At 33.2% G+C, this 26,327-nt stretch overlaps 2 protein-coding genes across 3 annotated transcripts in view; both read right to left on the bottom strand.

The window, feature by feature from the left end:
• Positions 1-411: 411 nt before the first annotated feature.
• Positions 412-8,028, bottom strand: LOC129795692 (peptide methionine sulfoxide reductase). The gene is made up of 4 exons (XM_055837162.1): positions 7,698-8,028; positions 7,370-7,560; positions 4,060-4,320; positions 412-934 (listed from the first exon to the last, which is right to left on the bottom strand). The coding sequence occupies exons 1-4, from the start codon at positions 7,707-7,709 to the stop codon at positions 700-702; spliced, it is 699 nt and encodes a 232-aa protein (XP_055693137.1). The 5' UTR covers positions 7,710-8,028; the 3' UTR covers positions 412-699.
• An 828-nt stretch (positions 8,029-8,856) lies between these two features.
• The window catches only part of LOC129795499 (endoribonuclease ZC3H12A), a 31,762-nt gene continuing 14,291 nt past the window's right edge, over positions 8,857-26,327 (bottom strand). The window contains exons 1-5 of one of the 2 annotated variants that reach the window (XM_055836842.1): positions 21,725-25,665; positions 13,743-14,459; positions 13,474-13,670; positions 12,637-13,381; positions 8,857-11,632 (exon numbers count right to left, since the gene is read on the bottom strand). In XM_055836842.1, the coding sequence (XP_055692817.1) occupies positions 11,336-11,632; positions 12,637-13,381; positions 13,474-13,670; positions 13,743-14,459; positions 21,725-21,760 (1,992 nt within the window). In that variant the 5' untranslated portion in view covers positions 21,761-25,665 and the 3' untranslated portion in view covers positions 8,857-11,335. Of the gene's footprint in view, positions 11,633-12,636; positions 13,382-13,473; positions 13,671-13,742; positions 14,460-21,724; positions 25,666-26,327 lie in introns of those variants that run through there. The other variant, XM_055836841.1, reaches the window with a different exon arrangement.

Below are 26,327 nucleotides of genomic sequence, written 5' to 3' on the forward strand. Positions count from 1 at the left end.
AAATATAAAAGTGCGGTTATGTTGGAATGAGAAAAAAATGCCAAATATGTCCAAAAAATTCTCTTCACCAATATCATACCATTTAAACTATTCTTCTGACTGTTCTGAGAGCTTGAATTTGATGTTCAACATACAACAGTTAGTGAAATCTTAAAGAAAGATTTTTGTTTAAATTGTATTTTAATTTGAATATTATTCTTTATTTTATTGTTTTGTTTTCGATTATTTTATATTAAAAGAATATTTGTGTTTCACTTAAGTGAGTATTCTCTCAAATAAATATTTTCTGATAACGTGCGAAGAACATAAGCACACTATGGTCCCACCGGGTAACATTTCTGGACGCCAGTGACTAATTGTTACATGTCACGTAAAAAACCTTTGGGAAGTATTTTACCCGTCGTCAGTGTGTTAAAAAATTGATTTATTTCTTTACAATACTTTGTATAAATTGTATTCCTAATTTTTTTTGTGTGTACAAGGAATTTGACTTAAATTCTACAATTTTTCTTTCTTATTTTTTGTATTATTTTCATGAAAATTATTATCTGTTCTAATTCATAAAAAATTTTCAATAAAAATAATTCCAATTTTAACATTAAAAAAATGATTCATGGACAATACATGTATTCAGGCTTTTAAACTCTAAACTTAATATAACTAAGATCCCCCAAATCGGTCATTTTTTTTAGGGTGTTTTCAGCAGAAGAGACCACCACCCTCATTTTCCTCCACAAATTTCCTCGCGTACTCCTGCTGCTCCGGAGTGAGACCCAAATTTTTAGCTTCTTTCAGGTATTGCGCCACACCACCAACACCCACAAGGTACCCATTGAGTCGGGCAGCCACATGTGATGTCTGAAGGAGTCTTGAATCCATCCCAAGTGATTGTGTCAGCTCTTTGTGACTCTGAAGGCGATATTTTTGATGATAACTAGAAGAAAAGAAAAGAAGAATAAAATGTTAATAAATTTGGGAATATCTTCCATTTATTACACGTCCAACTTGGCAACTTCTTATCATTTTTGCAGACAAAGAATTTTCACTCTATGTGGTCGTTTTTCTCCCCCATTTAATTGATACTTTTGTTTATTTACATTGATTTGAAGCACACAATCAAGAAAAAAAATGGTGCTATTTTGAGGAGAGAGCGTGCGATGTGAACTCTAAAAAGCCGAACTCGTGACCCCAAAATGATGATGCCTTTTTCAATATTACTCAAAGTAATTTACAATATCAACAACATTATTCATTCAAATGATTTTAATTTGGGAGTTTTCATTTAAAATCATCCTTTTTTTCCAATTAAAATAGTATTATTGATAAAAGATCAAAATGGTGGACCAATGGCGTCCCTTTGAGGTTTTTTTTTAGGTTAGTTTTTTTTAAATAAAGGATGATCAAATAGTTTTGGAAACTTGAGGAGTTTCAAGAGCAATCGAAACAGCGTTGAAACAAAAAATGAAATTGTGAAATATTGATATTTTTATGTTTTTACTTTTGAAAAATATTTTTTGTCCTTAAAAACTTCAAAAAAATTAAATTAACTTATGAGGATTTTAGAAGATTTTTTCAGAAGACATCCTAGTTAAAGAAAAAAACAACCTAACCTAAATATAAAGATTATGAAAAAGGACGCCGTGATCCTCCATCTTGGATTATTCTTCTAATTTGTAAAGAAATGCAAAGAATTTTACTGAGAAATTTTGCAAATCATGTGCTCAATAAGTGAACAAGAGAACATTTCAAGAGCACGACAATAGATGATAAGCGGACACTAATCATAATATAGTTAATATATTTTATAATCTATTCACTTGACCCTAATTGATTTTAATTCATTTTCCCAAACAGTATTATGGAGTTTACTAAACTCTATTCCTCTTCGCGATTTATGTTTTATTTCTTCTTATCAATTTTATTGTAATTTATTTCATATTTTCCCTAATTAGAGTATAAATAAATATTCCATTCGCTTTTATCAAAAGCAAATGTGTCCCAGTAAAAAGCCACTGACCATGAAGATATTGCCGCACTTTTGAATGTGATCTACGAATTTTGTTTCTTCGTTGATAACTGCAAATTATGCAAAACTCCTTATCGCAATGCTCATCCATCGCACAGAGCATTCCTTGTGGAATTCACCCAAGATGAGATGTGGTGATAAGACATTCCCACAAATAACAAATAAAAAAAAACGTCAAAGGATCCGTGAGGTCCTTAGACGAGGTCCTTGGAAAGTGGCACCAGTCGATGGTGAAAAATTAGAGGAATCCTTTGGTGAAGGAATTATGCAAATCCACCCAAAGGAAGCCCCCCAAAAGGATGGTGGAAAATAAAATTAAATGAAATTGTGGAATGACCGGCTTGCAGTGTCGTGTCTCGTGTGTACGCGCGTCTGTGATCAATGAAAAGCAGCGCGTCTGTTACGTCACACCGCGAGGTCATACTCTTCTCACCAGCTGAGCGATGATCTCTTCCCGCCATTCCGCGCGCGCGAGGATCTAAACAATATTCACGGCCATGGATACGATCACACAGATTGCGCGCGAAATGCGAGAAGAAATAAAAATGGGACACTTTCATCGCAATTAAAATTGCAAAAGTTCTCCCCGCAATTTTATTCAACTTTTGTTGTTATTGCTCTTGCCTTAAGGCAATTGAATGTAAGAAGAGGAAAAAACCCAGTTGAGCTGTAATAATTTTCCAAGGAAGAAGTGTCCCTAGGGAAGGATACTTTTTGATCACACAATAGGATAGGGGGGAATTTCCCAAAGCTAATGGTGGAAGTTTCATTGAAATCTGACCACGGGAAGGGGTGGAAAAAGGACCCCAAAAATAAAATTGAATGAAATCCGGAGGCGACATTGAACATGGTCAAGTTGACGAGATCACGAGAGGCTTGTCGCTGATTCACACTCAACACATCAAGCAGCACCCAACCTACAAGCATGGGAAGAGCGTGCGAATGCCGAGAGCATAATTATCAATTCTTCAGCATTTTTTTTCTCCATACACCTCGCCTTCCATCTCACGTCTCGCACAAAATATACTTATGCCAGTTTTTGGCCAAGTTTCTTTTTGGGCATCTAATCAATCGAGATATTTTTTTTTGGTCTTCCTTCAGCAATGATCGTGAATTTTTTTTAAATTTATGCTCTATTGAAGCTTCTTTTAGAAGGTTTATCTTCTTTTTTTTGTGTAGGTTATCGAAGTTTCTAGAGGGCGATTGTAGGGCACTGATAGTCATTTTAAAGATTCGTCCTTTAAGGATTTTTTGAGGATCAAAATTTTTGAATGAATTAAAATCACTTTTCAATGGAATTTTCTTGATTTTTTGGGAAGGATAGAGACAAAATTAAAATATATTTTATGTTTTTTGAATGATCCTTAAAGGATCTTAAAATAAATTTTAAAAGTTTTCTAAAAACTGCTAATTAGAAGAAAAAAAATTCTTGATTAAATATTTAAATATTATCAATATTTTGTGATAAATGCAAGGATTTTTCAAAATTGAATTTGTGGAGGAATTAGGGACTTTTCTTGCTATAATTCAATTTTTTTGTTATACAGAATGTGATAATACCCATTAAAAAAATTAGAACAAGAGAATTTCATTTATTTCTAAAACTTTATCAAGGAATTTTCTCTCGTCATTTTCTTGATCAATTTTCTGTTTTTTATTTAATCTTTTACTAGTGAGTTTGAGATGTTTTATGCAAAATCGTCAAAATCGTACAAAATAAATTCAAAGAATTTTATGATCATAGAAATTATTTTTCTCTTAAAGCACAAATATTTTCTTTCTAGCATTTATTGAGAACAAAGCACTTTGATTTAAAAAAAAATATCTCATATTTATGGTTGAAAAAAATAAAATAATTTTGACCCTTGGAGGTGAACTTCTTCAAGCAAATTATCACGCAAATAGTGTTGTTGTTTGCGCCCAAAAAACAAAGCCAATTATTTGAGATCAAAAGCATCAAATTTTGATGGAGAAAAACGCCAAAATATTCTTTAAAAAAATAAAATAAGAAAGAAAATGTGAAGAAAACTTACTCTTCAGCAGGATAGAAGATGTCACAGGGAAGGATTTCTGTTGTAATATGCTCCGGAGCACGTTGCTCACGTTCATACGCCAAACTCTCCTCGGCAATCTTCTTCTGCTCATCCGTGTGGTAGACAATCAAACTGGCGTACTGACGCTTAATTTTCGTGCACAACCCATACTCGTGATTATTCCAGAACAACTCCAACAATTGATTGTACGTAATCCTCTTGGGATCGTAGTGAATCTCAATGACTTCCGTGTGATCCCCTCTGGAGTTCCCAAAAAAAAATTAAAAGAAGTCAATAAATTACATTATCGAATGATAAGAATAGAGGACAAAAGAGGGCAGAAAATGTTCCGAAAAAATAAAGAAACTCTGTGAGAACAATCCCAATATAAAATTCTTATCGTTTGAGATTATGAGAAACACGCGACGCTGTGATTTTTTTTTGCAAATCATTTCTATTTTACAACATTCATCTTAATCTACAGAATGAAAAGAAGAAGAACAGCATTGCTTTTGGAACCTTTCACCTCGGGTGAGAGAAAATATTTTTTTGTTAAGAGAAAAAGCACAAGAGGGGCTGATCAATAATGAAAATAAGGGTATTTTTCAATTAAAAAATATTCATTGACCTACATTTGAAAAATTAAACTTAAATTTAAACTATAAAAAAAAAATCTTAAACATATTGTGGCGAATTTTCCATATGAGAGCTAAACTTCGGTCATTCACCATGTATTTGGCTCTCATAATAAGCCGCATTGCAGCGGCAACGGGAAGAAGAGGCAGAATGTGAAATAGTGCAACCTCTTCGTAATATTTCTAGGTGTGCGTTGGTAGTGAAAATCGCTACAATATATTTGCAGAAATTTAATTACATATGTTATTAAAGCCCATAAAAATCAGAACAAAGACAAGCAAGATGTCAAAGGTCAAATGAAAAAAAATATAGAGAAAACCAGAAAACCCAATAATTAAAAAATCTTATCGTAATTTACACTCAAAATCCCCTCACACTGTTGCATGGAACTTATCAGCCCCTTAAGATCATTTTGTAGATCAAAGAATTTTTGGCAAGAAGAATGCGTGGTTCACGTGAAACGTGTGCGAATGGTTGCATCACCTTTTTTTCTTCTATACGGGAGGGATGATTGATCAAATCTGCGATTGATGAGTGATTTGTAAAACAATAAACGACAAATTTCTTATCGGAGCACTTCAAATTATTCAATTCATTGATAAATTGCACCTTTTTCTTATCAAACAAGCAAACAAAAAAAAACTCTTGAACTACATCAATCTCAGGAAATACTCAGAGTTCATTCTTCTTTTCTTTTTATTGATTAATTGGGGGCGATTTGTGGATGACTTTGCACGATAAATTTTCTTTTTTAGCTGTGATTCTTTCGAAGAAAAGAATAGCACAGCTTCTGTGTACCACCTAAAATGCAATGTTGTCCGATCGGGCTCAAACTTGGTATGAGCACGAATTAGGGTCCCCACATTCCAAAAAACGTATGCTCCAAAAAACTTTTCCGGCCGGCCGTCCGTCCGGCCGTCCGTCCGTCCGTGGTATAAAGCTTAATTGCGAGAGAACGGTAATAGATAGAGACTTGCGGTCAACGGCAAAGTTTAAATGTTTGGTGGAAGACATCCAATTATGATGTCAAATCCACCCCCCCACCCTTCCGTCCGCCATTTTGGAACACCCCTAAATTTTGTTTTCAGTATATCTCAGCGCCTGTAATAGCTAAAAATCTGAAATTTTGATATGTTGTAGGGGCCATCAAGACCTTTCCAACGATACCTCACTTTCGAAAATCGGTCAAGCCGTTTAGTCAATATGGCCGCCACAATTTTTCATCGAAAATCGGCCATAACTCGAGAACGGCTTGACCGATTTTGATCAACTCAAGCTCAAATGAAAGCTCTCAGCAAGCCCTACAACTTTCTAGAACATCCAAAGTTTCAAAAGTGACCGCTAGAGGGCCAAAAATCAAAAACAAAATTTTCGATTAGTTTTCGATGAATATCTCGAAAACTGTACGATAGATTTGGATGAAATTTCAGTATATTATAGTTGACTATATTATCTAGCTCCATGCCAAAAATGAAGAAAATCTATGTCACCGTTATCGAGGTATAGCCTTCCAAAGTTGACATGTCATATCTCGGGTTCTACAAGTCCGATTTTAATCAACTCAAGCGCAAATGAAAGGTTTCGTGAAGCCCTACAAATATCTAGAACATTGCAATTTTGAGAAATGACCGCAAGAGGCGCTAAAGTGAATATTTTGCATATCCAAAATTTTTAAGTCTAAATATCTCAAAAACAGTACTATGCATTTCGTTAAAATTTCAGTACGTTATAGCTGAGGTCAAGACCTTTCCAACAACAGGTTATTTAAGAAAATCTATGGAGCTTTTCAGGAGATATAATGGTTTTAATTTTTTATTTAATTAATACGCAAAGTCTTTGGCGCCCCGCGAAGCGGGGCGCCTTATATATAAGGTATATGAATATAAATGCAGAGTAAAATATAACGGTAATATATAAATATATATAGTTGCATGTTTAATTAGTACGCTAACTATTTGGCGCCCCGCGAAGCGGGGCGCCTTATATATAAGATATATAAATATAAATGTAAATGCAAAGTAAAATATAACGGTAAAATATAAATATATATAGCTATATGATACAGATTAAGGAGAAAAGGGAATGTACATGGTAAGTTTCACTTACGGGCTGTGATTCTTCCTTCAGAGGCCAAGTAAAATATTGTAAATGCAAAGTCTAATAGATAGCTGCAGAGTATGGATTAATCAGAAAAGGGAATGTACTGGTAAGTTTCACTTACGGGCTGTGATTCTTCCTTCAGTGATCAGTCTAAGTGTGATATTTGATATAAGTTTGGTAGTGCAAACTCTGGGGAAGGATGACTCGCGCCACGAATCACAGCCAATGCGCGAGTTAGCCTTCCCCCAGAGTTTGCACTACCAAACTTATATCAAATATCACACTTAGACTGATCACTGAAGGAAGAATCACAGCCCGTAAGTGAAACTTACCAGTACATTCCCTTTTCTGATTAATCCATACTCTGCAGCTATCTATTAGACTTTGCATTTACAATATTTTACTTGGCCTCTGAAGGAAGAATCACAGCCCGTAAGTGAAACTTACCATGTACATTCCCTTTTCTCCTTAATCTGTATCATATAGCTATATATATTTATATTTTACCGTTATATTTTACTTTGCATTTACATTTATATTTATATATCTTATATATTTTTTTTTGAGTACTCACAGATCTTTGTAGATGGGATTGCTCGTTGTACCACCTGTGTAGCCAACACGAGTACGCAGGACACCCTGTGTGGCCCCAAAAAGGCTGTCAATGCCCCAAAAGCAGCCCATGCCGAAGGTTGCTCTCTCAAATGGAGTATCAATGTGATGGAGTGGCTGGGGGTACTCCTCCTCCTCAATAATCAGATTATTCTGTTGGAGAGATAATTTAACAAATAAAAAATTATAAATTGAATTGAATGATCAAAAAATTCCGAAAAGAATAAAATTCAACAAAAAGGCACCACTCGTGATAAACATAAAAATGATTTAAATAAAAAAAAACTCACCGTCTCAAACATAATGTCTGTCGTTTTTTGCACTAAATTAACAAGGAAATCTTCCCAAGAAAACTCGTCAAAAAGTTCACAAAAAAGAACTATAAAATAGCACAACTGTTATAATAAAAAAAGATCAACGATTAGGAATGATTGCGAGCAGTCAGCAAAAATCAAGTCACGAGAAAATTAATTTCTTAGAGCACCGCAAGGATTTTCCTTCAGAGAGAGGTTTTTCCTTTGAGGTCTTTTCGCTAAGAAGTTGGGTTTAAAACTGAATTTTTCAGCCAACTTACCGCTCATTTTAAATGCTCAACTAATTAATCAACTACGCCGATTTGCACGCGCGGCACAGCTACTGCGCTGCAAAAGCCACAAAAGCTGTGATCATCAAACTTTGACCAAAGTTTTCGCGCGCTTTTTAAGCTAGAGTAATCTGCTAGAGCGAAACTTGCTCTACTGTAGAGTCTAGTGATACTTATGCTATAAGAAAAATTTTAAAATATTTATTATTCATGGAAAAACACATTTTTGGGGCTCCAAAAGTTGCCGGGAATGCTTATGGGGTCCCCGGGGAGTTTCAATAAGAATTTGGGGGCGCAACTCGCTGGATTTTCTTGCGGAATTTGCACGACACTTTTTGGCGGGAATTTTCAGTGTTTTGAACTGGCGATGCCAATCGCCGCGCCGTCGCTTCCTGGTCATAAACACAATTTCCTCGCGAAATTTTGTCGGAAAATGCGAGAAAATTGCGAAAAACTAAAAGTGTGAGGGAGACAGCATCAGTGATGTGCACCGTCTCATTTTCTTTTGAGCAAACATTGCCAAAAATAGCAGGTGGTAGCTTTTGAAACTAAATTTAGGGCGCTAAATTCAAAAAATCTTTGGTGTGAAATTAGTTCATTTCTAATTTGGAAAAACACTTAAATTCATAAAAAATTGAGAAAATAAAATGTTTCACATTTAGGTCTACGTATGACCCAAAAAACCCGAAAGGATTAAGTCTATTTGCGTTAATTTAAATCATCGGGATTTATGTAAAAAGCAATTTTTTAAGAAAATAAAAGACATTTAACGTTTTTTTTAACACTTATTTTACATATATTTTCGATATTTTATATCTTACAACATCATATAATGTTTCATGCATAGCATTTTTCCATGTATTTGATTTTTATTTAATTTCTTCACATAGTTCTCCTAGATTTTTTGTGTTCTTGTAAAATTTCCACGTCTTGTTCAACGTTTTTTTTTTTCTTTTTACTAAATTTCTGGCATTTACTCCTCGTATATTTGTGTCCAAAATCTTCCTTCTTCTCTCTTCTTTTGTTTTCCTTTTTTTTTTCTCTTATTCTCAATATGGGATCTAAAACATTTAATTTTGGATGGTGATGCTTTTCTTTTTCTTCTTCTCAAAAAGCATCTTTTTGTACCCTCTTTTTGAGTACTTTTTACAGGGACACAAAACAAAGGGAATGACTCTCTGACTCTCTATATAATGTTGTATCATCTTCTAAAGGATTTTCCAGGAAGGGAAGGGGAGGAGGAAGTTGATGTGTGTAGTAGGTGTTAAAAAGATGCTGAAGAAGGAGAACAAAATGTCCACAAAACGAGGAATTTTGATACACAGTATCAAACAATTTGATGAGGGCTTAAACACTAAAAAATGTTACATTTTTCATTCACATCAATGTCACGTCGATATTCTTATAGAACCATCATTAATAGGGAGCACTAATATTTTCTTTTATATGTTTTTTACATTAACAATTAATATTTTTTTTCATCATCTTTGAGATACATTTAGAGTATCAAATTATAATTTATATTGGAGCTCAATATTTTTTTTATTTAATGTTATTTCACGAAAATCATCATGAGATCACATTTTGATAATCTCCTATACACAATTTTCTGGCCATTTAAATTCTTCGATATAACTGTTTTTTTTTTCTAAGGAAGCCTATATGGTTTGTAAAGTTCTGTCAAATGTTTGACAGATGCGTTGTTCTGTCAAAAAGTTGACAGAACTTTACCTTAGCGAAGATTGCTTCCTCATTTTTTTTTCAAATTTATTTAAAAGAAACAAAATATTCCTCTTATTTCAATATTTTCACATTTTTTTGAAAGACAGAAAAGTCAAAAATACTGTGAAAAATTGTAAAGAAAGAATGCATTTATCTCATTTTTGGTCAGTTTTTTTTTAACAATTCAGTGTCTGACACTGAAAATTTTAATTTATTTAAATTGTTCTCTTTTCTTTTTTAATTTCAATATAAAAGTGCAATTTTCTATTGAGGGATTTTTGTGATGATTTAAAAATGAAATTCTATAATTCAGCCATTTTTTTCTTCATTCCACATAACCTCAGAAAACTTACAAAGCTATCCATGTAGATGGCTCTGATGCAGTAATATTAAAATTCAATGAAAAATCGTAAGGTGTCCTTCATTTGAAGGACCTGGTTCACTCTATATTTTCATTGAAAGGAAGTTAATTTTTAGAGAAATTAATAATTTTCGAAAATAGCTTAATTATAGAATTTCATCGTAATATTTTTGTTACATTTTAGCTGTTTTTTTTATTTTTTTCTACGACTATAAGTTTTTTTTTCATGTAAAGATCTCTTACTAATTTCTTTTCATTTCATTACACAATCAGTACAATAAATCTATCTATAGATAACAATTAAAAAAATGTATATAAGTCAAAAGCTGCTGCATTCTTTGTTAACTTCTTTTATCAATATATTCTTCTTCAATATTTCTTTTTTTTTCCATTACAGAATGAATATTTTTCTTTTTCATTTTTTTTTCTCTTTCTGATCTCAGCGAGAATGTATTTTTTTTTCAATTAAAAAAAAAAGAAAAACAAATTGGCAATAAAGTATTTATTTTTTAATAATGGAAACAAGAACAGTGGAAAAATCTTTTTTTCCCTTCATCTACAAATTGGCATATTTTTGTCAACATTTTATAATTCGTTTGAGTTGGAAAGAAAAAAATAAATTTGTTTCCCAAACATAAGCTAGGTCCTATGGGCCCATCATCGTGGAATTTGAAGGCTAAATAATTCTTTACTTTTCTTGTGATAAACATGAGAAAATGATTCAACAAATTAGCTTTACCTACAGTTACTCCAATATGAAGTTACAGTATAAAAAATCATTTAATTTTATTTTTTATTTCTTCATATTAAAATGAAATTATGTTGATGTTCCCTGTTGAAATTTTTCTTCAACTGAACATTCTCTAAATTTTGAACCACAAACATTTTTATTTTACCAGCGAAGCTTCTTTCTACTGAAAAGCTTCTCAGTGTCTCTCTTGGAATCCTTCTCGCACGAAAGGATCAAAGGAAACTCTCAACAATTTAATTTTTAAATAATATTTTACTCTCTTTGTGCGTGTCAATGCTCTTCTGTTTTTTTTTTCCGACAATACAAAAATTAGAGAATAAAACAAAAACACGGAAAGAAGTCAACAATCTCACCTTAAACAGCTGAAGCATGGTCATCATTTCAATTCAAGAATTTTTGCATCCAAGAATGGGGAATTCCATTTTGTTGTTGTTGCTGTCTGTGTTGCCAGATAATGCGTATATATGTTGTGGAAAAACCCATCATTCCCACCCAAAATGATCGATTAAATTCACATTTTTGGGAACATATTGAGAATGGCAGCACAAATTTTTTGTGGATTCGTCTCATCTGGATACATTTGCATTACAATCTTCACCTGTTCCTCGGGAAAGATGCTGGCCAGATGGTAATGCAACCGTCGTCGCTGATCAACAGCTGAGGACGATTGTGCCGGTGGTGGTCCCACAGGGATCCGTAGCTGCTGCTGCTGCTGTGACCACAAATGGGGCTCCGATGACGAAGCTGGTGGTGGTCCACCGTGCCATGGTCTCGCAGGATCAGGAGCTGAAGCATTTCTCGTTACATTCTATTGTATGAAAGAAAATTAAACATTTTTTTCTCTTTAAATTTTATTTTGTTTATTTAATTCAGTAAGGATTCAGTAGCTAAGTTAGGTATAGGTCTTTTGATGCTTAAGGATAGGTATAGGTCCTTAGGGAGGATAATTGCCTGCTTAAACCACTTAAACATCTAAAAGATATTCAGACAGCTCTGATTTTTTTTCTTTAGTAGTGAAAAGAAATTATTTTTATAATAAAAAATTAAGAGATTTTCAAAATGTTTGAAATAACGTCAAACGTTTAAAAAAGAACTGTCAAACGTTAGACAGACATCTGTCAACTGAACGGATATTTCAATAAAAAAGTAGACTTAACCACAATGACTCTGAAATTGCATAATCTAATATTTTTTTTAATTTATCCCCAAACATTCCTTTGATCTAAAACTAATCATTCCTGAAAGTTTAATTTCACTTGTCAATGATTTCTAGGAGCCGGCAAAAATAGGTTAAAAAACTGTCAAACGCCAAAAAAATAAATGTCAAACGTACACTACTCGCGAAAAGTTTCCGGGCAAGGCTAAAATGGGATATTTTTGAAGGCAAATTTTAAGTGACTATATCTCCGGCTGTGGTTAACCGATTTTAAAAAATTTACCAGTTTTGGAAAGGTACATTTCTCACCTTTCCAAACCTGGTAAATTTTTGAAAATCGGTTAATCACAGCCGGAGATATAGCCACTTAAAATTTGTCTTCAAAAATATCCCATTTTAGCCTTGCCCGGAAACTTTTCGCGGGTAGTGTATGTCAAAACAAAGCTCAAACCTAAAAGAAAATGTCAAACATTAGGAAACAAATATCAAACGTGGTAGAAAATAAAAATCAAACGTTAGAAACTTAGTCTTTTTTTCTAAATCAATTTTAAACGTCTTTTAATTAATTTTTATTCTTCAAAAATACTCTCTTGAATAGATTTCTTCCTACTTCTATGCTACAAAAGAATAAAGGAAAACCAAGAAAATAAACCAACCTGATGAAGATCCCATTGGGTTGGGCAGTGTGGTGTACGTGGTCCACTGAGGGACGGTGCTACGGGTCTATGTGATGCATGTGCCGGTTGCTGTTGTTGACTCGTTGCCGGACAAATGCCACCCATTCGTTGAATTTGATAAATTCTCGGATCACACCCAGCTGGATTGAGTGTAAGCTGCCTCTGGAGTTTCCTATGCAAATTCACCCCATCCCCATCATCTTTGCTACTACCTGCCCCCTGTCTCGTCCACATTTGCTGCGCCCCCGGGTAGTGTTGCCCACCACCACTTGGGAAACCCTCACGTGGTAAATTCTCAATACTGTGAGATTTTGGGAAGCCCGTGGCATCCCAATTGTGTTGATTGGGTGTTGCTGCATATGGCATTTGTGGTGCTAACTGTGGCTGTTGCTCACACACACCAAATGACGTTGGAGCTGCTGCTGCTGCTGCACTTGGGCACTCGGATACACTCGAACGTGTCCTACTAAGTGGCTTCCGTCGCCCATCACCACTCACAGGACTTGTTTCCCCACTACTACTCAATGGAACACTAAGAGATTTTCCCTGAACAGGTGTACGACCCTCACCAGCACGTACAGGTAAATGTCGTGCTGCATACTCCGAAAGACGCTCCGTGACGGACTTGTGTGGTCCACTACCACGTTCTGGATGATGGTATTTGCATTTATTGCCATACGTACACTTCTTGCCGTACGGACAAGGAGGTGGAGGCTCACCTTTTCTGTTTTTTTTTTAAAGAATTACTCTGTGTCAGGGAATTTTCTTTCAGCAGTTAAATGAAAAAATAATTAAAGGAGAAAAAAAAAGACTTACTTTGGCTGAATTCGAAGGAAATTATCAAGTGTAGGTCCAGCACGACCTAGAGGATCATCTGGTGGCATGAAGCGATCATTCACAAAGGAATACATGAGTACACGCTCCTCGGAAACCTTCTTAAATTCCGAACTCTCCTGTATTAGGTCACGATAGTTGTCATTGGACACAACGATGCCATCATTCTCAGCTGCAAGCTACAAAGAACACGATTCCCCCTTTTAGTTCTCTCTGCACTGATTAATCGCACAAAGAAACACTGAACTAACCTTGAGAATGTAGCGATCATCGTAACAGACCATTCGTTTCCCACCAATAAGACGTGATGGCGTAAAGACGAGCATTCGTTCCCTCTCGAGCTCATGCAGGATCTCCTGGTCGCGTATTGGATGATCCGGGCGAGATGCTTCCTTTCGCCATTTTGGCACAAACACCGTAATATCCGTATGCCCACGATTCCTAAACCAATCCACACACAACTTAATGCCACGACAGGAGAACACTTGCTTATTCCCATGGCTCATAGCCACATTACTCCCATCGATAACAATGGGTCTCAGTCCATTTGTTGCTGCACCCCCATCATCAGGCACCTCCAATGCCGCAGCAACTGCTCCACATGCTGCCAAGGAATCACTGTGTGTGGGTTCACTTGCAAAATCCCCACTTTTTGTCCCATGTAGCGCCCCTAGTTTTATCAGCTCCGCCAGAAGTTCATTCTGTGCCGGATTGGGTCCCAAACGTGCCAATGCTGCCTGCACAAGGCGCTCCGTGTACCCCAATTTCAGGGCAAACTCCACACGTGCCGTATAACCGGGTGAACGTTCCGGTGCCGCACCACCACAACTGCTCACATATTCAGCAAACTCCTGACCCAGTGTATCACTCGTTGTTCGTGACACCTGCTGATGTGAATCATCAACTTCGCAATCTGAATCGTAGCTACTATCTTCTGCCTCAGCCACACACAGGGATTCAATGTAGTGCTAAAATATTAAGGTAATAAAAGAAACATAAAAATCCTGATTTTTCTCATTTTATTTTCTTTTTTCTTTAAATTTATTTTAGTTGTATCATTGCGGACATTTCTGTTGAAAATTCTTGCACAATTTCCCTTTTTAATTAAAAGACAGGATATTCCTTGAGATATTCGCAAAAATGTCATAAACTGAAGGACTGAAAAGGGATTTGTCAAAGCTTTACTAAATTGCACAATGCAATACGCTTTGTGAAAGAGAACAACAAAACTCATCCACAATTACCTATTTGACTTTTGAGATTTTACCACATCCCACAGTGAAATGCATAAAATTAATTACAAACAATCCATCTTTTCATAAAGTTAGGGGGTTTGTGGGGTAAAACCTAAAATTATTTATAGGTGCTCTGTAAAGGGACTTGCAGGATATTTTATTAACTTTTATTTTCTCAACACAATAATTCTCTCTATCTTGAATTCAATTTAGTATTAAAAGCATTTTTAAACTTCTTGTAAATTGACTCAAAAAGCTCTTAAACAAAGTCTTTAATTTCTTCGTATAGTTAACCCAAAATTACCTACAATATACTACATTTAGTATCTTCGGAAAATCTTTGTTGAAAGTTTTTTAAACAAGAATTTTCGTAATTTTTCTAGAGAATTTTTTAAATTAGATTTCGTAGAAATTTCCTAAAATTCCTTGGAAAATCTAGATTAATTGCTGAACTCTCCCTGAAGGATGGATACCACAAGAACTATGTATATGAAAAAAAATTGTTTATATCTTTCGTTCAATTTTACCCAATTTATATACCTATATATGTACATACATATGCGTAGGGAATGCAATTTCATTTTCATGTCGTCATGGGATTGCATTTAAATTGCAATTCAATATTCAAACATCCCTTCTGCCCTATCGGCTGCTTATTTTACCTCCGATATATCCTTTTTTTTTGCATATGTTCCCTTATTGACAGGAAGTGCAGAAACAGCATAAATTGAGAGTGCAACAAGTAACAATATAGATCACAGCCTATATGTAAATGCATCACGTAAAATTTAAAATAAAAAAAAACATTGCGGAAGTTGGTGCACAAAAAAAATCGCAATTAGAGAATGTTAATGGAAATTGATGCAGAAATAAATTCCCTTTGACGAAAGGACTTCAAAAGCTTCAAAACAAGAGCTTTTAGCAAAATTACACAAAAGGTATATTGTATATAGCATAGAATTATTTTGTCCTCTCTAAACAACATTTTTTTGTCTTAAAAGAGAATAATTCTTTTCCTTTCAATTTAAATAAATTAAAAAAAACTCTATAAACTAAATAATTTAATTTAATTGAATCAAAAATTAATTTATGCAAAAATAGTTTGAAGAATCATTTTGTAAAATTATTCAATTAATAATAAAAAACATAAACTTATCTCCTTTCTCGAGGGGAAAATGAAAAAAAAAAGCTCTCTACCACGAAAAGCTTTTCAATTAGCAATCACCTGACCTACATTGCAGGTAGTATATATAATAGTTTCATCAACATTGCTCCGTGAGAAGCCCCAAAGAAGAAGTTGTTGTTAATTTTAGAAGGGTGTAGATTACAAAATTCCTTACAACATAATTTGAATGCAAAATTCTTGTTTTATAGATACCAAAACGCATTGTAGGTATTCATTACATCTTTCACAGGTAAATTTGTTGAGTTATCTTTAACTGAAGCACTTTATTGGAATAAACTTTTCACAAGTTTAATCTTAGAGAACGTTCGTTGAGATTTTTCTTTAAATCAAGTTAATTTTAAGAGGATTCTTACCCTGAGTCTTCCTTTCAGTTTGTATTTTGTTAACAATAAAGCCATAATAAAACAAAATTAGGAACCCTAAACTATGAAAAAGTTTACACTACGCACAAAAAGTACTCGAATAAGCAGAAATTGAGGATTTTTTAGTGCAAATTTTAATGAAATTTTATCTACTTCGAGTGTGGTCAAATCCTCTATTTATTACAAAAAAAAGACTTCTTGTTAAAAATAAAAAATATGCCTTGTTTGAAGATGGAATTCAATTTGAGTTCCTTCTGAAAAAGTATTAAAATGTTAAAAGAAATTCCCTTCAAAGGAGATCTCTCTCCACACATCAATATAATAAATATTTACTATGGATCTTCTTTGAATTTAAAATGAATTGTAAAAGAGCAAGAATTGAATTACATTGCAAATAATATGCAAGAAGTTAAAATGTCTTGAGACAATCAATCAATGATTGTAAACATTACCATTTACCTTCGCATCGTATTTCAGCATCATCACATAGGAAGGAAAAAAAATAAACTTTGAAATGGCAAAAAACAGACTTCTCTCTCAGAAGAATGATTCACATTTCATTACACTCACAGAAAATGCAGATTAAACGACCTGCTTAGAAGACTCTCTGGGGACTATGGATGATGATGATGTGGTGGACATATTAAACGTGTCTTAATTCAGTGAAAATCCCATTTTATAATAAAAATCAGGTTTTAACAAATTCAAGGGTAACATCTTATTTTTATAGCTACAAAACTCCCCGCATAAAACTACATAATATGAGTAAGCAGTGGTGGTTGCGGTAGCACAAGTGATGGGATATTTACATCCAAAATCCTCGGAGGGTAAACAAAAAGAAATTGAGAAATTATGTACTAGTGAAGAAAATTTCCAATTGATTTCCCCCAATACTTTCTTTGAGACAGTTAAGAAATTGACCGTTGAGTTTGAAATAAAATCAAAGTGTCTTCGGAAATGACAGTTAAAAATGTATACAGAGTGAAATGTCAAAATGAAAGAAAAACCATCAATTTTCTTCTCATTCTTTTATTAAATTCAATTAAAATATCAATCAAAATGCGTGCTCAATTCCCAAAAACTTAATAAGTATGAGTAGTTTACAATTAACTTTACTTTTCACCATAAAAAGTGATTGAAAAGTTTTGAATTGACATGAAGTAGGTATAGAATTTTTACAACCTTTCCTTTTTTGCATTCAAAGATTGTTGCTAACGTTAGAAAATTTCTTACAGAAAAAAAAACTATGCATTATAAATGCACAAGAATGCATATAAATTCTCATGTAGAAAATTTACATCGTTGCTCAAGTGTTTGAGGCAAAAGTGTGAGTTAAATGGTAATTAAACCGGAAGTGCATTCACTCTATATAACATTCACACACAGTGAGCTACATATACATTCTACATATAGCAATTTATGTGTATAACATCGTCATCTTCTCAGTATCTTTTCAACACACAACTAACATCAAAAGATAACGGGAATTGCATGTCTGGAGAAATCAATCCCTAACTGAGAAAACTTTGTACGTCATTCAACCAACGAATATCGTTTAACATTTTAAATGATAAAATGGACAAATTCTCCAATTAGAGACGTTAAAAAATGCCTGACTTTTTGAAAAATTCACAAAAAAAATATTTCAATGGTGAAAAGAAAGAAAAATCTCAAGAAAAAAACTTCGCACATTTTTCCAATAAATTTTTCCTCATGATATATGATTAGCAGAGAATGGTATGACAACAAGTCATTAGAAGCAATTTATCAATTTTGAAGTTTTGAACATCTCAATCGTTTCTGCAGTGAATTTGCATAAAATTGATTAACAACATATCGTTATGCAAAAACCCCATCGTTGTATTCTAATTGTTTTGCATAAATAGCATGGAGACAACAGTATATCGTAGAATGCACGCGCAGATAAATTTTAGACACGTTTATCTACTTTATTTTAATTGATTCTTCAGAAGGAATTTGTAGTTTTCAATATTTTATTTTTGGACAAGTCATACAATTAGTTATTGAGATAATTTCTATAATTATTTTATACAAGGAAGTACTAATGAGATAAAGAAGTTAATATTTCTAAAAACCTCCTTATCCGTTTATAAGTATTAGTCAAGATGTAAACACTTTTAGAACTTCTTAACTAACCATGTTGCATATAATGATAATAAATGATTAAACAGATTAAGAAATACTCGAACACGTCCCTATATACCAATACAAAGTTGCAAATATTCTTTAAAATCTTAAATTCGAAACATTCAGTTCAATTAACAATAGTTTTCTTCTTCAGAATAAAATAAATATGTGCCCTACTAAGCAATTCTAAATGTACTAAATTTTTTAGACCTTTCAAATTCAACAAAATATTGTTGCCGACGAACTAGACACCTAACAAGGGAAGGTTATACATTTAAGAGTACGGAATGGCTTGAAATTTTCACCAAATATTCTTTACAATGTATAAAAACCCTGTGCCAAGGGTTTTTTTCTACAGATCCGTAGTTTAATAGTTATAATTAATTAAATTTTCCCATATAAAATTCATTTTGGGAGAGCAAAGCGCTGGAGAGAAACGCAAGAGAGAGAACTGCGCGCGCGTCTGTGTGAGTGAGTAGTGGTGAGCAGTTCTTTGCCCGTGCGCTCGCTACTTACCACTACTCACTCACACAGACGCGCGCGTAGTTCTCTCTCTTGCGTTTCTCTCCAGCGCTTTGCTCTCCCAAAATGAATTTTATATGGGAAAATTTAATTAATTATAACTATTAAACTACGGATCTGTAGAAAAAAACCCTTGGCACAGGGTTTTTATACATTGTAAAGAATATTTGGTGAAAATTTCAAGCCATTCCATGCTCTTAAATGTATAACCTTCCCTTGTAAGTCTCAAGCATAGCTTCGGGGAACCACTGCAGGGGCTTCAATCGATAGTTGTGGGAATTTACACGTTTCCCATAAACTTCGGTAACACAACATTTACAGACGTGTATAAGGAGGCGTGTATAAATCTCATAGACACCAGGCAGCTATAAGCGCCATGCCTATTCTGATTTCCAGATAAATATAAAAATACTATGTAAACAAGTTAAAAAAAAAGTAAACCAAAAGAATTCAGAAGAATTGTCTAGTTATTATTCAACTATGCGTATAAACAACCGATATATGGAAATAATTTCTATCTTCAATTGACGTCAATAAATAGTTTTTTTGTGTGTGACTTTTAGACACTTTTTTGTTCTCTCTCTCTGGTAAGCTTTTAAATTACATTTTTGTAAATCAAATTATCAACGTCTCTGTAAATATTTTTGCTTCTTGCAAAAGTCAATGGATGTGAATGAACAAAGTCAGGGATATCAAGTATCCTTAAGTAGTTTTTTTCCCAAGAAAATTCTTTTGATATAAATTGCTTTATTTTTAATTAAAATCTTATCCTTGTAAATTCAGAAAGATTCTTAAGCATTCAAATTCTCAATGATCTTTTGAATAAATACTTCTTTTCTTTAAAAACTAAAATAAAATAAAGGTTAAATTTCTTTCTTTACCCCCTTAACATGAGGAATAATTTAAAATTTAAAAAATAACGTCAAGAATATCTTAATTCTTATATTTTAGCACACTTATCTTTACTGTTTAATCTTCAATTTGCCTTCCCCAACCATTTTCCATGAAAAAAAAATTGAGATTTTCGCCCCGACATTGGGCAATTCGTCACAAGAAACCACCGTACGTCAGTTGTGGTGCAAATTAAAAACAAAATGTGCAAAAAAAAAAGTCTCCTCATACAATTGATGTGAATTTGATGACGTCGATGAAATGTCTGGTTTTGGCGAAGAAGATGCTGAAGAAGAAAAAAAAGACTAAATGCGGGTGTAGATGGGGACCTGTATGAGAGACGTTGAACATATAGGAATTAGTCAGGGGCCTGACAAAGTCCCTTTTTAGCCGAACTCAGCAAATTAATGGCGGACGATTTGCAGAAAAATTCTGCTATCATTCAACAACGCCATCTCTTGGTGAACACTCATAATTTGTTACATAACCTCAAACTTTGTTTATATTTACTATTTTTTCTCAAGATCCCATATAATGGGATATTTCTTGATTTTAGTTAGTTATTTCGGTTATAAATGTAATAAAACTAGTGATAAAGTGTTATTTAGTGACAAATGATTAATAATAGATTTAATTTGCGACATCAGCCTGATTTTACTCAGAAAAGGAAACAGAGTATTGCATGGTAAGCCGGTTTTTTTTTAGTTTGTTAATCATCAAAAGATAAAATTCATTTCTTATAATTTTTATATTTGCAGAAGGATCAAGTGAATCTAATCGTCAATAACTACAAAAAAAAATAAAAAGTTCTCAATGTCTGCAGGCAGAGATATTGAATGCCAAATGTGAGTTGGCACAAGTGGCTAAAAGATTAGGCAATTCACCCGTGTGTTAGATTTGTATTAGACATTAGAGAAGCAAGATCCGCTTTCGAATGTCACTTTCGCGTGTATTTTGTATTTCAACACACGGCCTCTCTCTCTCTCTCTCTCTCTGTCTATACCGTTTTACAGCTTTTATGTATGAAGATGCTATTTACATTAGCACGTTATATGTGCATTTTAATGTACACACATAGCATAAATACTATAACAGTATGTACTAAAATTCTGCTTTTTTTAACGAAGGCTCCTTGAAGATTAGAATCTTGTTGTTTTCCAAGTAAACACATTTTTATTCCGCCTTTCTTGGAAATATTTTAAGTTTTTGCAAGAAAAATTTGTGATCAGATTCTTAAGAAAATATCAAGAGAGAAAAAAAACGTTAATAGAAAAAGAAAAATCAAGTAAATTCAGGTAAATTTTTACTTTTAAAAATTGTCTTTTTAGCGGTATTCTGTGTAAAAAATTTTTCTAACAACTTCTTCATACAACACTTTTATGTATCTGAGAGAGAAATTAAATTTTCCAATTTCTTAACCCCTTCAATGGTAAAATTTCCCATGTTTCCCGGCCACATGATGCATTAAAGCAAAAGGTAATTTAACAAGATTTTTGGAATGTCATTACTCATTAATTTCTGCCCAATAGTAAACCTAAGAAGGGTATTTTTACTGCCTCAAAGAGCTTTGTGGGATCAATACTTGCCAAAAAAAAAGTCTTAACCCTTTCGCAAAAACACAATCTTTTCATTGAGATAATCTTCTCAGAAGTTTAGTTAAAACTTCTTCTTTGGCATCTTTCTAAATTTCCTTAAAACAGCAAATAATGATTTTATGTATACAAAAGGATTAAGATTTTTCCTTAGCATAATAAACAATTTTTTAATTAAACAAATCACAAAAAAAACTTCAAAAAATTAGATGAATTGCAAAAAAAGAAAATTTATAATTGGATAAAAGGAAAAACATTCTTTTTTTATTTTCTTTGTGGAAAAAAATATTTACATACCTTATCACTTGAACGTGAAACAAGAATTTTATGCATAATAAACTCTTCGTATCTGCAGTAGAATTTTTCTGAAGAATTTTATATTAAGAAAAAGATCCTCAATTTGCTCCTTTTGCTAGGTGATGAGTGGATCTCGTTGCAATTCACATATATAGTTAAAACACAGCACAGAATCAGGAATATTGGCACATAAAAAATTAGCCAAGATGAGCAGATCTATGTTTATTTTTATTTTTTATTTTTTGGTAATCAACTTCTTCCACACAATCACTTTGTAGCATGTACTAGAGTGAGATGGTATGGCATTGGGTGAAAGAGTAAGAGAGGGAGAGAGAGATTTTGAATGACATCGACTCTCTACATCCGCTTCAAGATCCGGGCACTCGCTCCATTAATCCAAATTTCATTGAGCCAACACCGTCGTATGTTTCATTTGAATGCCACAAGACGAAAAAATAAACACAAATAATTTCATGTAAAAAAAAGCCCCCACATACACAAACACACAAGTACTTATTGGAGAGATAATCTCAATGGGGATTTTCACTGCAACACTTCTTCTTAATATTTTTTTTTCCTCTCTTCACAAAATGGGAAAATCTCCCCCTTAAATCAACTCACGCGCGTCAAGTGCTTTCACTTTGTGAGATTTAAAAAAAAATTAAAAAGTTTTTCTTTTTTCGATGAAAAACAAGAATTTCCTGAGAAAATAATATTAATAAAAAATTCCTCGAATTAATTAGAGGTTACACCAAAAAAAAACTTCGTTATACTTTTGAAACAAATTATTTCTAAACAAGGAACTTTTAAATTCAAACAACTTCTATTTAAAAAAAAATTCTTTAAAAAAAACGTATAGATTTGTATAATAAAATAATAATCAGTCTCAGAAGATATTCCCTAATTCACAAAATATATAAATCCAGTTGATGTTCAAGTCTCTCTGTGCACTTATCACGTTTACTTATTAATTTAAAATTTAAAAAATGACTGGTGATTTGTTTATTAAAACTCTTCTCTTATTTTTAAGCGATATCAGGCAGTCATCTTTCCACGACCAGAGGTGAGAAGCAACTGCTGCTTTGTGGCTCATCAGTACTCTCAGCTACACTGCCAGATTTCACTCACATTTCCCTCCACTATGCCCTCTCCCCCCCCCCCCCCCCCATGAGACCACCAAATGCCATATACTTCCTCCAATCATCAAGCCATCGTACTCATTCACACACAGATCCCCCCATATAACATTTACACCAGGTGAGAAAAGGAGAAAATACACCTCAGGTGGAAATTGCTAGTGTTGTGTGAGGTAGGTAGTTTTACAATCGAAAAATAATATTCTCTCATCTCATTTTGCCATTCAAAAGAACCCACAAAAATCCGGTAGAGTGTTACGTCTCTCAATACCAATTTACACCATGTTAAAAAAAAAATCTCGCGGGAGTGTTTTTACATATTATTCGTATCATTGTGAATGTGCGTCAAAAACTATTACAATGGAAAGCATTGAGCATTGCTGTATGCTCGTAAAATAATCGTCAAATGTCAAATATACTCTATAATTATTAGAAAAAGAATTCAATTGTGTTCTACTACACAGAAATCTCTGATTTTTATGGTATAAGAGGGAGTTCTTTACAGTACAATCACTATTGTTCTTCTTTTTGAAGGAGTAGTTAGAGGGGACTCTTGGAATACAACAACGTACGGGCCAACCTGTACCGATGAGTGTATATAAACTTCTTAATTTAAGCTACAAAAAAAAACAAATTCTTTTGACCAAAATCCTAATTTTCTGATCAAAAGATTTAATCCAAGTCCAATAAATGAAAAATTTACTTGTTCAAAAGCAGTTTATTCGTTTTTGTATCAATCCGGATACGCGTAGTGCGATGGAAAATCAAAATATAAAGAAATCATCAACAAAACAGTAAGAAAAGAAATCACCAACGAAATTTTCCTCTTCTGGGATCATTTGTAAAAAGCCGACAAAGACTTGTCGAAAAAACACAATTAATGACGTCACGTTTGTGTTTTTTTATCTCTTTCTATATACGATAATCATAAAAGGTCTTTACTTACAATCTTCAATGGAGCATTAGCATAGATATTTAATGAAAAAACTTTCATACATAACATAGAACATAAAAAGAAAATCTTAACGTAAAAATATTGTCAATAACTTACAATATTACATCACGTTGAAATTGTGACGAGTTCAGTAAAATCACAGGGAGTGCTTTCAGCAGAGATATACCCACATAAAATACACCACAGTGCAACATTATTTGCCTCCATACAAACGAATGATATCATGAATGATGAACCTGACATTTCCGGATTTCACTCAGGTTACAATATTTCTTACACAGACGGTTTTCCCCGGACTTTCCCGCGAAAGTGCTCCCAATTGATGCGTTTGTTCCTCTTTTCCCTTGAACTACAAATTGGGCACAACATTTTTTTTTCAAACGCATTTCAGCAATTTATTTTCCTTTTTCTTAAAATTATTCTCTCTTTTTTTTTTAAATGAAAAAATTCATGAGTGTGCTTTCTACAAAATTCTTTGTGAAACTTTTTAATAGATGATTTTTTTCTTAACACAAAGAACACGAAAGAATTGACAAAAAAAATTCAATCACATATGACTCATAGAGAACAGAGAACCAAGAACCCAAAATGACAAACTAATCAAAAAAGACTGATTGACATTGAAAGATCATTAACTAAGAGATTAAATGAATATTTAATTTATTTAAAATTAATTCTTCATTCGTAGTAAATATCATTTGATTTTGCGTTCATTTTTAAAATTCAACATCTTATCTTGAAAACAAATCAAGGTATCGTAAGATTCGCACCATAAAATCCCATTTAAACCTCTCTACCGCACATCTTTTGACACCACACCGGTCATCTCGTGAAATCATCAAGCAAAAGGTCATTTAACTTTATCCCCTAACCGAATCTAACATCAAGAAAACAAGCTTTTCATCAATATTTCTTTGCCATTTTGATAAAATGATTGTGTGTCAATTGACGCAAAAGCCACAGCACGACCGTCTAGATATATTCCATTTACATATAAGAAATTCAATGATGTAGAGCCAAGAAGTGATTTTTAAGACACCTATAAAAATCACTAAATGTTTTAGAGAACAGTGTTTCAATTAAAACTTTACGAAGAATCTTCTTTTCCTTTAGCATTGAAAAAAAAATTAAAGTTTTTTCTTTTTAAAGATTCTTAGAAAAAAATAACTTCCATATCTCTCACAGATTAAAAAAATAAATATGTAGTCACGTATCTGTCTTCAAAACCACACAGAGGCTCCTAGAGGTAATTTTAATAGATTTTTTCATCATCATCAAATCTTCACCTCAACACTGGACAACAACCGGATTTTTTGCTATTTTTAGCCAACATCCATGTTTCGGCACATCTTGACAAAAGAAATCTCCAAACATCTTCCAAAACTATATATAAAACACACCATGAACAAGAAATTGTCCAGACACTATGGAAATCTCAAGAAGAAATCTCATCTTGAGAGAATCTTCATTAAATTGCCACTGATTTGTTAATTTTTCCAAAGGGGCTTTCCATGCGTCAATTCAATTTAAATGGAATTCCCAAATATATTGTAAAATAATTTATTATTTTTATTAATTAATCATTTTGTTATCAGATAAAAATTCTGTTTTCATAACTCTTATTAAGGGGGGTCTCTTGGGAAAGCTGTTAGAATTTACACATTTTTAATATTTTCATTTTTCTTGTGGTTTTTTTTTTAAATTTAGCTTTCCGATGTTGGTTACATTTGTAGCCTAATTATTGAAGTGTAAGAAAATCACTTTTCGCCATCTTAGGTGCGACGCCATATTGTGATTTTCCGACTTTTCCACAGAACTGCCCTAAAATACAAAGGTAGGTTTTTCTCATTTTTCACAGGATCTACTGGATGAATTTTGATGGGGTGAAAAGCAAATGAAAGAGAAATGATTAGCGGATAATGTACCGGAACAGATTTTTGAATTTCGACTCAGAAGTTGAGAAAAGTCAATAAAAATATTTGTCTACTTCTCTCAGTTTCTGAGTCGAAATTCAAAAATCTATTCCGGTACATTCTTTGCTAATCCTTCCTCTTTCTTTTACTTTTTACCCCATCAAAATCCATCCAGTAGATTCTGAGAAAAATCTACCTTTGTGTTTTGAGGAAAATCACAAGATGGCGGAAAGTGATTTTCTTACTCTTTAATAATTAGGCTACAAATGTAACCAACATCGGAAAACCAAGTTTAAAAAAAAAAACATTTAATTTCACCAGCTCTATAAAGTGACCCCCCTTAACTTAAGTTTCAAGATCATTTGTTCGATCATTCCCGACAAATTATCGTCTTAAGAAATTTTACAAAAAAAAAAAAAACAACTAAAGATACTTGCAAAAAAGTGATAATACTTAAGATTTACGAAAGAAAAGAACAATGTTTCAGTGAAAAGAATTTTAAAAAAAACCATCAACCTCAATCTCCGGCGACGACACACCTATAGAGGGGAGGATGTTTTGTGTGAGCATTGAATCAAGCCAGCGGGAGGATGAAGTGA

The sequence above is a fragment of the Lutzomyia longipalpis genome, chromosome 4 (genome assembly GCF_024334085.1).
Source record: "Lutzomyia longipalpis isolate SR_M1_2022 chromosome 4, ASM2433408v1".
NCBI lineage: Eukaryota > Metazoa > Arthropoda > Insecta > Diptera > Psychodidae > Lutzomyia > Lutzomyia longipalpis.